General features: G+C 46.7%; 1 protein-coding gene across 1 annotated transcript in view; it reads left to right on the forward strand.

Moving 5' to 3' along the window:
• LOC124723121 (GTP-binding protein Di-Ras2) overlaps nucleotides 1-12846 on the forward strand; it is an 857802-nt gene that overhangs the window by 730243 nt on the left and 114713 nt on the right. The window contains exon 5 of the mRNA XM_047248304.1: nucleotides 9326-9480. Within this exon, the coding sequence (XP_047104260.1) occupies nucleotides 9343-9480 (138 nt within the window). The 5' untranslated portion in view covers nucleotides 9326-9342. The remainder of the gene's footprint in view (nucleotides 1-9325; nucleotides 9481-12846) is intronic.

Consider the following 12846-nt stretch of genomic DNA (forward strand, 5'->3'; position numbering starts at 1 on the left):
TTACCCTCTACTGCTGAATCCATGAGTCTCTTGGGTAACCTTGCTTCTCCCATGCGTGTAACATGACCCCACCATCTAAGCCTGTTCGCCCTGACTGCTACATCTATAGAGTTCATTCCCAGTTTTTCTTTGATTTCCTCATTGTGGACACCCTCCTGCCATTGTTCCCATCTACTAGTACCTGCAATCATCCTAGCTACTTTCATATCCGTAACCTCAACCTTGTTGATAAGGTAACCTGAATCCACCCAGCTTTCGCTCCCATACAACAAAGTTGGTCGAAAGATTGAACGATGCACAGATAACTTAGTCTTGGTACTGACTTCCTTCTTGCAGAAGAGAGTAGATCGTAGCTGAGCGCTCACTGCATTAGCTTTGCTACACCTCGCTTCCAGTTCCTTCACTATGTTGCCATCCTGTGAGAATATGCATCCTAAGTACTTGAAACCGTCCACCTGTTCTAACTTTGTTCCTCCTATTTGACACTCAATCCGTTTATATTTCTTTCCCACTGACATTACTTTCGTTTTGGAGATGCTAATCTTCATACCATAGTCCTTACATTTCTGATCTAGCTCTGAAATATTACTTTGCAAACTTTCAATCGAATCTGCCATCACAACTAAGTCATCCGCATATGCAAGACTGCTTATTTTGTGTTCACATATCTTAATCACACTCAGCCAGTCTATTGTTTTCAACATATGATCCATAAATAATACGAACAACAGTGGAGACAGGTTGCAGCCTTGTCTTACCCCTGAAACTACTCTGAACCATGAACTCAATTTACCGTCAACTCTAACTGCTGCCTGACTATCCATGTAAAGACCTTTAATTGCTTGCAAAAGTTTGCCTCCTATTCCATAATCTTGTAGAACAGACAATAACTTCCTCCTAGGAACCCGGTCATATGCCTTTTCTAGATCTATAAAGCACAGATACACTTCCCTGTTCCACTCATAACACTTTTCCATTATTTGCCGTAAGCTGAAGATCTGGTTCTGACAGCCTCTAAGAGGCCTAAACCCACACTGATTTTCATCCAATTGGTCCTCAACTAATACTCGCACTTTCCTTTCAACAATACCCGAGAAGATTTTACCCACAATGCTGATTAAAGAGATACCTCTGTAGTTGTTACAATCTTTTCTGTTTCCATGTTTAAAGATTGGTGTGATTACTGCTTTTGTCCAGTCTGATGGAACCTGTCCCGACTCCCAGGCCATTTCAGTTATCCTGTGTAGCCATTTAAGACATGACATTCCACTGTATTTGATGAGTTCCGACTTAATTTCATCCACCCCAGCCGCTTTATTGCACTGCAATCTATTGACCATTTTTTCCACTTCCTCAAATGTGATCCTATTTCCATCATCATTCCTATGCCATTCTACCTCGAAATCTGAAACATTACTGATCGCATTTTCACCTACATTGAGCACCTCTTCAAAATATTCCCTCCATCTGCCCAAGGCATCCACAGGATTCACCAGCAGTTTTCCTGACCTGTCCAAAATACTTGTCATTTCCTTCTTTCGAAGACTGCTGATTACACTCCAGAATGGTTTTCCAGCAGCTTGACCCATATTCTCCAACCTGTTTCCAAAGTCTTCCCACGATTTCTTCTTGGATGCTGCTATTATCTGTTTGGCTTTGTTTCTTTCTTCAACATAACTTTCTCTGTCTACCTGGGTTCTGGTATGTAGCCATTTTTGATACGCCTTCTTTTTCCTTTTACAGGCTGCCTTGACTGTATCATTCCACCAAGCTGTTTGCTTCATCCTCCCTTTACACACTACTGTTCCAAGACATTCTTTAGCCACTTCTAGTACTGTGTCCCTGTACCTCGTCCATTCCTTTTCCAATGACTGTAATTGACTACATTCAACTAACTGGTACCTTTCTGAGATCGCTGTTATGTACTTGTGCCTGATTTCCTTATCCTGAAGTTTCTCCACTCTTATCCTCCTACATATGGACCTGACCTCCTGCACTTTCGGCCTCACAATCCCAATTTCACTGCAGGTTAAACAATGATCAGTGTCATCAAAGAATCCCCTGAATACACGTGTATCCCTCACAGCCTTCCTGAATTCCTGATCTGTTATTATATAGTCAATGACAGATCTGATTCCCCTGCCTTCCCAAGTATACCGGTGAATGTTCTTATGTTTAAAAAAGGAGTTTGTGATTACTAAGCCCATACTGGCACAGAAATCCAAGAGTTGTTTCCCGTTCCTGTGGGCCTCCATATCCTCTCCAAATTTACCCATAATCTTTTCATACCCTTCTGTTCGATTTCCAATCCTGGCGTTAAAATCACCCATGAGCAGAACACTGTCCTTGTCCTTTACTCTAACAACTACATCACTGAGTGCCTCATAAAAACTATCCATCTTATGTTGACCTGTCCCTTCACAATGCGAATATGCTGACACAATCCTAATTTTCTTGCTAGACACTGTCAAATCTATCCACATCAGTTGTTCGTTTACACACCTTATTGCAACTACGCTGGGTTCCATTTCTTTCCTGATGTAAAGCCCTACACCCAATTGTGCTATTCCTGCGTTGACTCCTGACAGGTAGACCTTGTATTCACCCACTTCCTCTTCTTTCTCACCCCTTACCCGAATGTCACTAACAGCTAAAACGTCCAGCCCCATCTTACTTGCAGCCTCTGCCAGCTCTACCTTCTTCCCAGAGTAGCCCCCATTGATATTAATAGCTCCCCATCTCATTAACCTTTTGTTTGCCAAGTCGTATCTTAGGAGTCCCTGGTTTGTCAGTTAGAGGTGGGACTCCGTCACCTCCAAAGGTCCGAGGCATTTTGCTCTGATTGTTGCCAGCATCATATTTAAAGTACCAGGGAAGCAGGTTGCTAGCCTTACTTGCCCCGAGTCCCATTGGGTTTTACCCCTAACGGCTGAGGGATTAACCGGTGGATTTTGTAGTCTTTGCCGTATGAGCACAAAGGTGACCACGACTCAGAATATGTCCGAGATGCCGAGCCTCATTCCAAAGTAACTGGTATCCCGACTGTCGGGACCACTTACTTGGCCACTCATACGTTGCCCGTGGTTCATGAACTATACTATGTACTATAAAAAATAAAAAATAAAAAACACAGATAATGTATTTTAAATCATTTCAAAGCAGAAAAAAATCTGACAACCAAAAAGCTATTGTTTTAATGTCAGTTTTTATTATTGAAGGCGTAGCCGCATGGCTTGAACTTCTGTTCTCAGACTGGGCAATCCTTGATGCCCCAATATATTCTGCAGCGCGGAGCTCAGTTCGTCAGCGCACCTGACGATGGCGACATGTCTGGTCGCCGAAATATTGTGCCCGTTGGACACTATGGACCGGCAGTACACCCGTGGACTGTTCGAGCAAGAAATACGCCGGGAGAAGTTGCAGAAAAGTAATTCCCTAGTCTAGCTGCTGCTAATCTCCGCGCAGTGGTGCGAGATAACACAGAATATTGCAGGGAGTCCATTACGTTTTCTCAGATGCAGGTGTGGATGTTAAGGGTAGGATGTGATGGAACAAAATACTGTGATCTTCCTTTGTGGTGGTCGGATGTGGTCGACCGGAACCTTGACGAAGAGTATGCCTCCCGTCATGTTCAACATAGGACCACTGTCGTATAAGAATGCACCATAATCAGGATATTGCACTATTAGAGCAGACACAGAATGAGTCAGGTTTCAAACTCTGTCAGGTGACGATAACGCTGTCTCACACGAGTGATCGTCTCCTCCGCTTTCTTCATAGTGATTACTCAACATCAGATACTATTCAGACCCCTTATTTACCCCATCAGGCATGGCAACAATACTAAAAACGAACAACACTAATGCACTCTGGTGGCCATTCATCCTTTTAGAGCAAACTGCAACTTCAATCATTTACCTACCCAACAATGGTCTGTACCTGTACGAAGTTAATTTGACATCCGATCATATTTTTTGAGTGCTTCACTTTTTTTGTTAGGCAGTGTATGTTTGCTGTGGAATGGAAAGTTCAGCATTAAAAATGTTCCTTCATAATAATATGAAGTCTAGAAATCTTGAAACCAAAAATGAATTTCTTAACAGAAATGAATGTAGCTATATAGCCTGTGCCAAAATAACAGTTCTCTTTTCAATTAGTATTATCGTAATAATTAATACTTCAACACATGTACCTTTTGAGAATGTTATTGAAATAACGCAACAAAATTATGAGCATGAAGTTATTATGTAAAGCATGCCGCATCGCTTCTGTAGAATGTCGGCATCGTATTCAGTTGTTGTGCAGTCACCAGGAAAGCACCACCCTTCGCACACGTTGTTATTTTGTAAATAAAACATAAAATCAAACTACGTAGTGCTATGCTAGGAATGTTTGTCACCACGATTCTCGGTTGGACACGCTGCAATTCTCTCGCTTAGAACAAAAATCTGGTGATGCCGAATATCATATTTGAGTCAGTTTCCGTTCTTCGCTTACAAAAAATATTCAGTTTTGAGATCTCTATGGAACGTCAACCCATTTTTACTAGCCTACAATTTCAAAATCTGAAGCTGATTACGTTCCCTTAAGATTCATGTACATTCCAAGCAGTTTATAGCTCACGATTGAAGTCATCCGCTCAAACAAAACGTATGTTATTCGTTTGTACTTCGTATAAGCTGTCTCTCCCCTACCACTTACATCCGCAAGTAATGTTCTGCTATTAGAACAGTCGTTCGACTATAGCGTTGCTACTATATTACATACTTTTTTATTATAAATGCAAAAATTACTTCAGTAACAAAAAATGGTTCAAATGGCACTGAGCACTATGCGACTTAACTTCTGAAGTCATCAGTCGCCTAGAGCTTAGACCTAATTAAACCTAACTAACCTAAGGACATCACACACATCCATTCCCGAGGCAGGATTCGAACCTGCGACCGTAGCGGTCGCTCGGCTCCAGACTGTAGCGCCCAGAACCGCACGGCCACTCCGGCCGGCACTTCAGTAACAGTTTCTCTTAGTCTACAGCAGATGCTTTTACGGCATAGAATTCTGTTCGAGAGCTCGTGTTTGGGAACAAGCATCGGAAATCACTTAGTTAGTTAAGAAATGTTTTCAGGCTTATGAAGGTATTACGACACTCACATATGCATATTTTACAAATGTTTCGTAATATAACATCCGGAACGGAATCTAAATTTCAGGAAAGAGTAGCACAAAGCTCAAGTTCGATTATATCGAAAATAAGTGCATTTCTGGCCTAAGACGTACTATTTGTCAATGCTAGGTCGGAAAATTTTCTTTCTGTCCTTATCTTTTCAAATATACCAAGTTGTACACACCAGTATTGCCATGGGAAAGATATACACTCCTGGAAATGGAAAAAAGAACACATTGACACCGGTGTGTCAGACCCACCATACTTGCTCCGGACACTGCGAGAGGGCTGTACAAGCAATGATCACACGCACGGCACAGCAGACACACCAGGAACCGCGGTGTTGGCCGTCGAATGGCGCTAGCTGCGCAGCATTTGTGCACCGCCGCCGTCAGTGTAGCCAGTTTGCCGTGGCATACGGAGCTCCATCGCAGTCTTTAACACTGGTAGCATGCTGCGACAGCGTGGACGTGAACCGTATGTGCAGTTGACGGACTTTGAGCGAGGGCGTACAGTGGGCATGCGGGAGGCCGGGTGGACGTACCGCCGAATTGCTCAACACGTGGGGCGTGAGGTCTCCACAGTACATCGATGTTGTCGCCAGTGGTCAGCGGAAAGTGCACGTGCCCGTCGACCTGGGACCGGACCGCAGCGACGCACGGATGCACGCCAAGACCGTAGGATCCTACGCAGTGCCGTAGGGGACCGCACCGCCACTTCCCAGCAAATTAGGGACACTGTTGCTCCTGGGGTATCGGCGAGGCGAGGACCATTCGCAACCGTCTTCATGAAGCTGGGCTACGGTCCCGCACACCGTTAGGCCGTCTTCCGCTCACGCCCCAACATCGTGCAGCCCGCCTCCAGTGGTGTCGCGACAGGCGTGAATGGAGGGACGAATGGAGACGTGTCGTCTTCAGCGATGAGAGTCGCTTCTGCCTTGGTGCCAATGATGGTCGTATGCGTGTTTGGCGCCGTGCAGGTGAGCGCCACAATCAGGACTGCATACGACCGAGGCACACAGGGCCAACACCCGGCATCATGGTGTGGGGAGCGATCTCCTACACTGGCCGTACACCACTGGTGATCGTCGAGGGGACGCTGAATAGTGCACGGTACATCCAAACCGTCATCGAACACATCGTTCTACCATTCCTAGACCGGCAAGGGAACTTGCTGTTCCAACAGGACAATGCACGTCCGCATGTATCCCGTGCCACCCAACGTGCTCTAGAAGGTGTAAGTCAACTACCCTGGCCAGCAAGATCTCCGGATCTGTCCCCCATTGAGCATGTTTGGGACTGGATGAAGCGTCGTCTCACGCGGTCTGCACGTCCAGCACGAACGCTGGTCCAACTGAGGCGCCAGGTGGAAATGGCATGGCAAGCCGTTCCACAGGACTACAACCAGCATCTCTACGATCGTCTCCATGGGAGAATAGCAGCCTGCATTGCTGCGAAAGGTGGATATACACTGTACTAGTGCCGACATTGTGCATGCTCTGTTGCCTGTGTCTATGTGCCTGTGGTTCTGTCAGTGTGATCATGTGATGTATCTGACCCCAGGAATGTGTCAATAAAGTTTCCCCTTCCTGGGACAATGAATTCACGGTGTTCTTATTTCAATTTCCAGGAGTGTAGTTCAAAATGGCTCTGAGCACTATGGGACTCAACTGCTGTGGTCATTAGTCCCCTAGAACTTAGAACTACTGAAACCTAACTAACCTAAGGACATCACAAACATCCATGCCCGAGGCAGGATTCGAACCTGCGACCGTAGCAGTGGCACGGTTCCGGACTGCGCGCCTAGAACCGCGAGACCACCGCGGCCGGGGGAAAGATATAGTTTGATGGTCAATTAATCCGCCGCTGATCCTTATTACTAAGGAGTGCTGCAGTTAACATTTCCATTGTTCTAGCTACATATCAGTGATAGCTATAGCTCCGAAGTGTCAGGACATATACGGGACGGGCAGGAACAGCCTGAAAAGCCTGTAACCGTGTTAGGTGGCAGGTTCTGCTGAAAAATAATTGTTATGGAAAAATTCGATTTTTGCGTCGTTTCCGAGTTAATTAGCATTGGATTTAGCAATTCAGTCAGTTGCGCACGCAAATTCAAGCGGCCTGCCTGATACAGTTAGTGTCAGTTGCTCTCGTAGCGCACACTGGACTTCCATTCGGGAGGACGACGGCTCAAACCCGTGTCTGGCCATCCTGATTTACATTTACCGTGATTTCCCTTAATCGCTTCAGGCAAATGCCGGGGTGGTTCTTTTGAAAGAACTCGCTTTTTGGTCCCCTTCCCCAAATCAACCAACCTGTCCTTTCGTAGAACAGTCGATAGCGCACGAGACCGCTCAGCCTTTGGCTCAGGTCCGATTCTTACAACCGTTCCAGCCTAATTTTTGTATCGCTCTCTTGGTCGGTTCAGGAAACCAAACGAAGCACATGTTTGGCGATCCGTCTCTGGCGGACCACTTGAATTTGCGCTGGCGGACCACTTGAATTTGCGCTGGCGGACCACTTGAATTTGCGCGCGCAAGGGCCTGCTTGACTGATTTCAGTGTTTATGAACTCGATAAAGGCACGATGTATCAAATTTTTTTCTTAGCAATTATTTCTCACCAGTAATTAGCACATGTAGACATGTCTCGCAGTTCATCCTACCTCTTAAGGCTCGCTGACTGTTTAGGAGTTTCTAGAGGTAGGGTAGAATGAAAGCTTCTCTTATAGGGAAAGAAATATCATCTTCATCAAAAATTCCAGCAGTTATCGAAGTTAAGAGAGTGTTCTTTCGAGGTCACGAGGGCGTCCTTCTACCCGTCTTCTTTACAGTGAACACCACTAATTACCGAGACACCCAGAGCAGCTTGAAAGAGCTTGCCCAGAACTGATCCGGCTTCTCTCAACCTATATTTTGTTTCCGAATAGTAACGTCCGACCAAACTCAGCCCTCAAAGCAGGTGAACTGTTACTGTGTTTCTTGTGGAAGATGCTGATGTATATTATCTACAGGACTGGGCGGCGCCCAAGTAAGTTTCATATCTGTAAGAAACGTTTCCAGCAAATAAGTTCTATCTAAAATATTCAAAAAGAAGACAACGAGGGGCGTTCAATAAGTAATGCAACACATATTTTTCTCGGCCAATTTCGGGTAAAAAATGCGGAATTTGCTGTGGAACATTATGGAATATTCCCTCTTTCATGATGTTCTGACAGGCGGCTGCGCTACACATAGCTTTCAAAGTAACGTCTGTAGCGGAGGTGCATTCCAAGCAGAGATCTGGCATTGAGTTTCTTTTGCCAGAAAACCAGAACATCGCAGATATTCATAGGCTCTTGCAAAAGCGAACAAAAACACGCTGAGGTGTCTGTCATCATCGCAACAAGGTCGCGCATGCCTGTCCGAGCTCCCGCGTGCCGACCGGCCGCACACAGCTGACTCCTGCGATGTTGAAACGTGCGAACACTCTCATTCGAAGTGATCGAAGTATCGAACTGGACGTTTCACACAAGCCTGCACTCTCGATAGCTCTCAAACCTTCATTGGAATGTTCCTCCTCATCCACCCTACAGCCCCATCTCGCACCTTTCACCTTCCATCTTTTTGGCCCTATGAAGGATGCTCTCTGTGAGAAACAGTACGTGGGTGATTGGGAGGTTATTGATGCAGCAAGACGTTGGTTCCGACGTCGATCAGTAGAGTGGTGCCATGCGGGCACGCAGGCCTTCCCAGTCAGGTGGCGTAAGGCCTCGCATTGAACGGAGATCATGTTGAGAAATGGGGGTATGTAGACAGAAGAGTTTGGAATAATATGGGGTATTGGAATCCTAACAAAACCAACCTGCTTTCAGAAAAAAGTGTTGCGTTACTTACTGAAAGCCCCTCGTACTTACTGAAAACCTATGAGGCATGTGCCATACTACAGTATTGGTGCATAAGTGGCTATTTAATGACAACTTCTGTTACTTTACTTATCGAATTACTCGTGCGATATGTAAAGTGTGTCATATGAAGATCTGTAAAACCCGTTAGATGCAAGTTACTAATAAACAGCTATAGATAATAAGAAAAAAAAATCACGTTGATGACCTATGGTGGCAAACTGTAGCGTTGAAAGCTAGCGATTGATCATTACTTGATGCTGTGTCCCTTCTGTTGCAGTGGCAGTGCAGATCAGGATGCCGGAGCAGAGCAACGATTATCGTGTAGTGGTGTTCGGCGCTGGCGGTGTGGGGAAGAGCTCGCTCGTGCTGCGATTCGTCAAAGGCACGTTCCGCGAGTCTTACATTCCCACGATCGAGGACACTTACAGGCAGGTCAGTAGTCAACCACGTCGACACTGCAGTTTTCAGATAATGTCACTACAATCTAGCAATGAATAAAAAAAGACAGAGCAATTAAACATTCACAAATTATGATAGGTTCAAATTTTAACGTTAATGTTTATCATTCCTCCCAGGAAGAAGCGCACTATATAGAATACCTTAGGTATGAAACACACATTTCTTCTGGCAAAGCATTACTTTTCTTTGTAAATCCCTTTGACACTATTAAGGCTATTTGTTTTATCGAAATGCACTCTGACAAGGAGAAGTTCCCAGCGATGGGACGTACTTTTGGAAATCATCTGTACGGTGATTTAAGTTAGGGTCCCAAGTATCACACCCTACAGAAATTCACCCTGGTAGATCCTCGTTTTCGAGTAATCGACAAAACAGAATTTCGGAATTTCGCTGGGTAGTATACAGCTATAAAACATTGTATATCAAACTGGTTACGCATTGTAACGTTTAAGGTACGCAGTCTGCTTTCCGTAGGTGAGCGACGAGGACGTCTTATTTACGTCCCGTCCGCAGAGTCGTGAGCGCGCGTAGTTTGTTTACTTCCTCGTCGCAGCTAGTACTCACGTCCTTGGACACTGAGTCCCTATGGCTCTTCCGTACAGAAAAGCTACCATAAAGATCAGCTTCCAGCCTGACCACGCAAGACCACGAGCTTTTGAAATCGAACGATTCATCCGTGACGAAGTTCAAATACCACCACTGCACGTCATCGGTATCCACTTATCCATCGCAAGTAGCGTCGCTTATGTCAACATGGTTGATGAAGAGTTATGTCACGCTGTTGTGAGCAGACGTGCGAATACTTTCAAGTTCAAACACTCCGATTGTCATATCGGGGCGGTTACCGTTGACAATGCAGGACTAGTATTACGCCGCCGGACATAGTTACCGCAGCTTTCGGCCAGTATGGGACAGTAATTAGCAAACGTGGCCGAAAAACGGAACACCTTCGAGACATACCAGGTCCTCAACGGTGTCCGATAAGTCAAAATTGAATTAAGGAAACACGTGCCATCCTACTTAGTCATAGGTGGATGTCGAACAATCGAAATGTACGATGGACAACCTCATACTTATTCTGGTTGTGGCTAGGAGGGTCATGTACGCTCGGCGTGTATTCAACGTCGGGTTACAAAAATTCCATTAGATGACACGGCACCACCTCCTACGCTCACGTCTCTCCCCTTCAATTACGCAGGGGTGACACGATCGACCGTCATGGCAGACGAAAGGCTCTTGGGATACAGGAAGCGTTAGAATGCGCACCCGTCGCAAGTCCTGGATTGACAAACATCATTACGGAGTCCACAGAGATTGCACATAGCCACCCATCGACTCCATCGACACGAAAGAATGGAACGCGACGCAAAAAGTTGTACCGACCTCTGCTTTTTTCCCTGAGGGGGTTGCGATGCGGGAACCACACGCTCCTTCGAACACAGAAACCCACGTCCGCAAACAAAGGTCATCGAGGAAACATAAAAGGCGACGTTGCATACCCTCAGACGATTGCCTCCAGCGGACGTCTTCTCCAGTTGACAACCGGACAGCCGACGAGACGAGAAAAATGGATGACACAGGATCGCCCTCACCTGTTACTTTCTCTGATTTCGACAAACCCGTTGCCGCACTCTCGGAAAACAGATCACAAGCACAGCGCCCCCACTGGTACTTAACCAGAAACAACTGCGGATTCATCCTTGGTCAAAAAAAATGGTTCAAATGGCTCTAAGCACTATGGGACTTAACTTCTGAGGTCATCAGTCCCCTAGAACTTAGAACTACCTAAACCTAACTAACCCAAGGACATCACACACATCCATGATCGAGGCAGGATTCTAACCTGGGACCGTAGCGGTCTCGCAGTTCCAGGCAGTAGCGCCTAGAACCGCTCGGCTACTCCGGCCGGCTCACCTTTGGTCACTCAGCTCACAAGTGTTCTACCGCAGCCACTGTTAACTTAAGAACCTTGGGCGGATGACATTGAAGACGATTCTGCGCCCGCTGTGGTGGATGAAGAGAGAGGTCTCTCCTCCTACACCTCAGCCCCTCCCGAGTAGCAACAGATGACGGTGCGGACGCGGCCTGCAGATTCCAGGCCCCAACTTTTACGGTGACGCTGACGGCGGCCCACATTGCCGGAGACGATCTACAGACCTATCGCTTATCGTCCATCAACATAAACACCATTCGGACATGTACGAAGTTGTCGCTGCTCCAAGACATGCTCAGTGCAGCAGCCGTTGGCGTAGTCTTTCTCCAAGTCTTCGTCGCCGATTTCCCGGGTATGTATGGTTACAAGGGTCATGTGTCGCACACCTCACCAACTAACTGTGGAGTCCTCTCAGGAAGGGCCTGTAGGCGGACGATGCACGATCGTCGTCGTGGCCGATCGCTCTTCTTCGCAGGAGTAGCACCGCTTTTTCAGGGCAGGTTCGATGACTTGGTACTAGGGGCGGTTTCGGTAGTACCCAAGCACCTAAAGATAAGCTGCCATGCCATTCACCATGCCCCGGACTTGGGACACTCAACAGCAATCTCCAGCTGGTAGATACACGGGAACATGTCCGAGGAAATCGACTGGGATATATTCTTTTCACGACCCACTCGTCTAGTCGCATTGATAGGATTTATGTCGCCAGTTCTCTCGCAGCAACAGTGAGCGGCGCGGAGGTGTGGTCAATATCCTTTTCTGATCATGAGGCCTATATAGGCCTATATACGTCCCGTCACCCTTCGTCGCCGACGGGTGTGGCGGAGCCGACATACCTGGAAATTAAACCTTGCTCATCTCGCTTCTCCGGATTGTCGACACGCCATCGAGGATACGTGGAGTTCGTGCGTCCGCCTCCTCCCGACGTATCCTACATCGATCAGTTGGTGATTAAACTGCACCAAGCCGGCCCTACGGAGAACCTTTATTACGTATGGTCGGTAGACCACTGCTTGGAGGCGGCATACCCTTGATTTTTATTTCACCGTCCTTCACGATTGTGCCTCCTTGCCACCCACACATGAACGACAGCTAACAGTACAGTGTGCGAAGGAACAGATCGTAGGTCATATGTGCCGACACCTCAAAGGAACGATCGTCCGAGCCCGAACACATGACAGACTCGCAACGGAACGACCCACAACGTACGACGTCTTTCGAGAAATTAAACTGCGAAGATGGGCGCTGATTCAGGCCATCACCACTGAGGACGGCCGTCACCACGCCACGCAACGCGATGTTGGTGCAGCCTTCTTCGACCATTACACACGACTTTATTCTGCTCTATGTTCCGACCCGACGACGCTGACAGGAGTCTCACGACTGGTTTATGGTATTCTCCCACA

Source organism: Schistocerca piceifrons, chromosome X, assembly GCF_021461385.2.
Source record: "Schistocerca piceifrons isolate TAMUIC-IGC-003096 chromosome X, iqSchPice1.1, whole genome shotgun sequence".
NCBI classification, from domain to species: Eukaryota; Metazoa; Arthropoda; class Insecta; order Orthoptera; family Acrididae; genus Schistocerca; species Schistocerca piceifrons.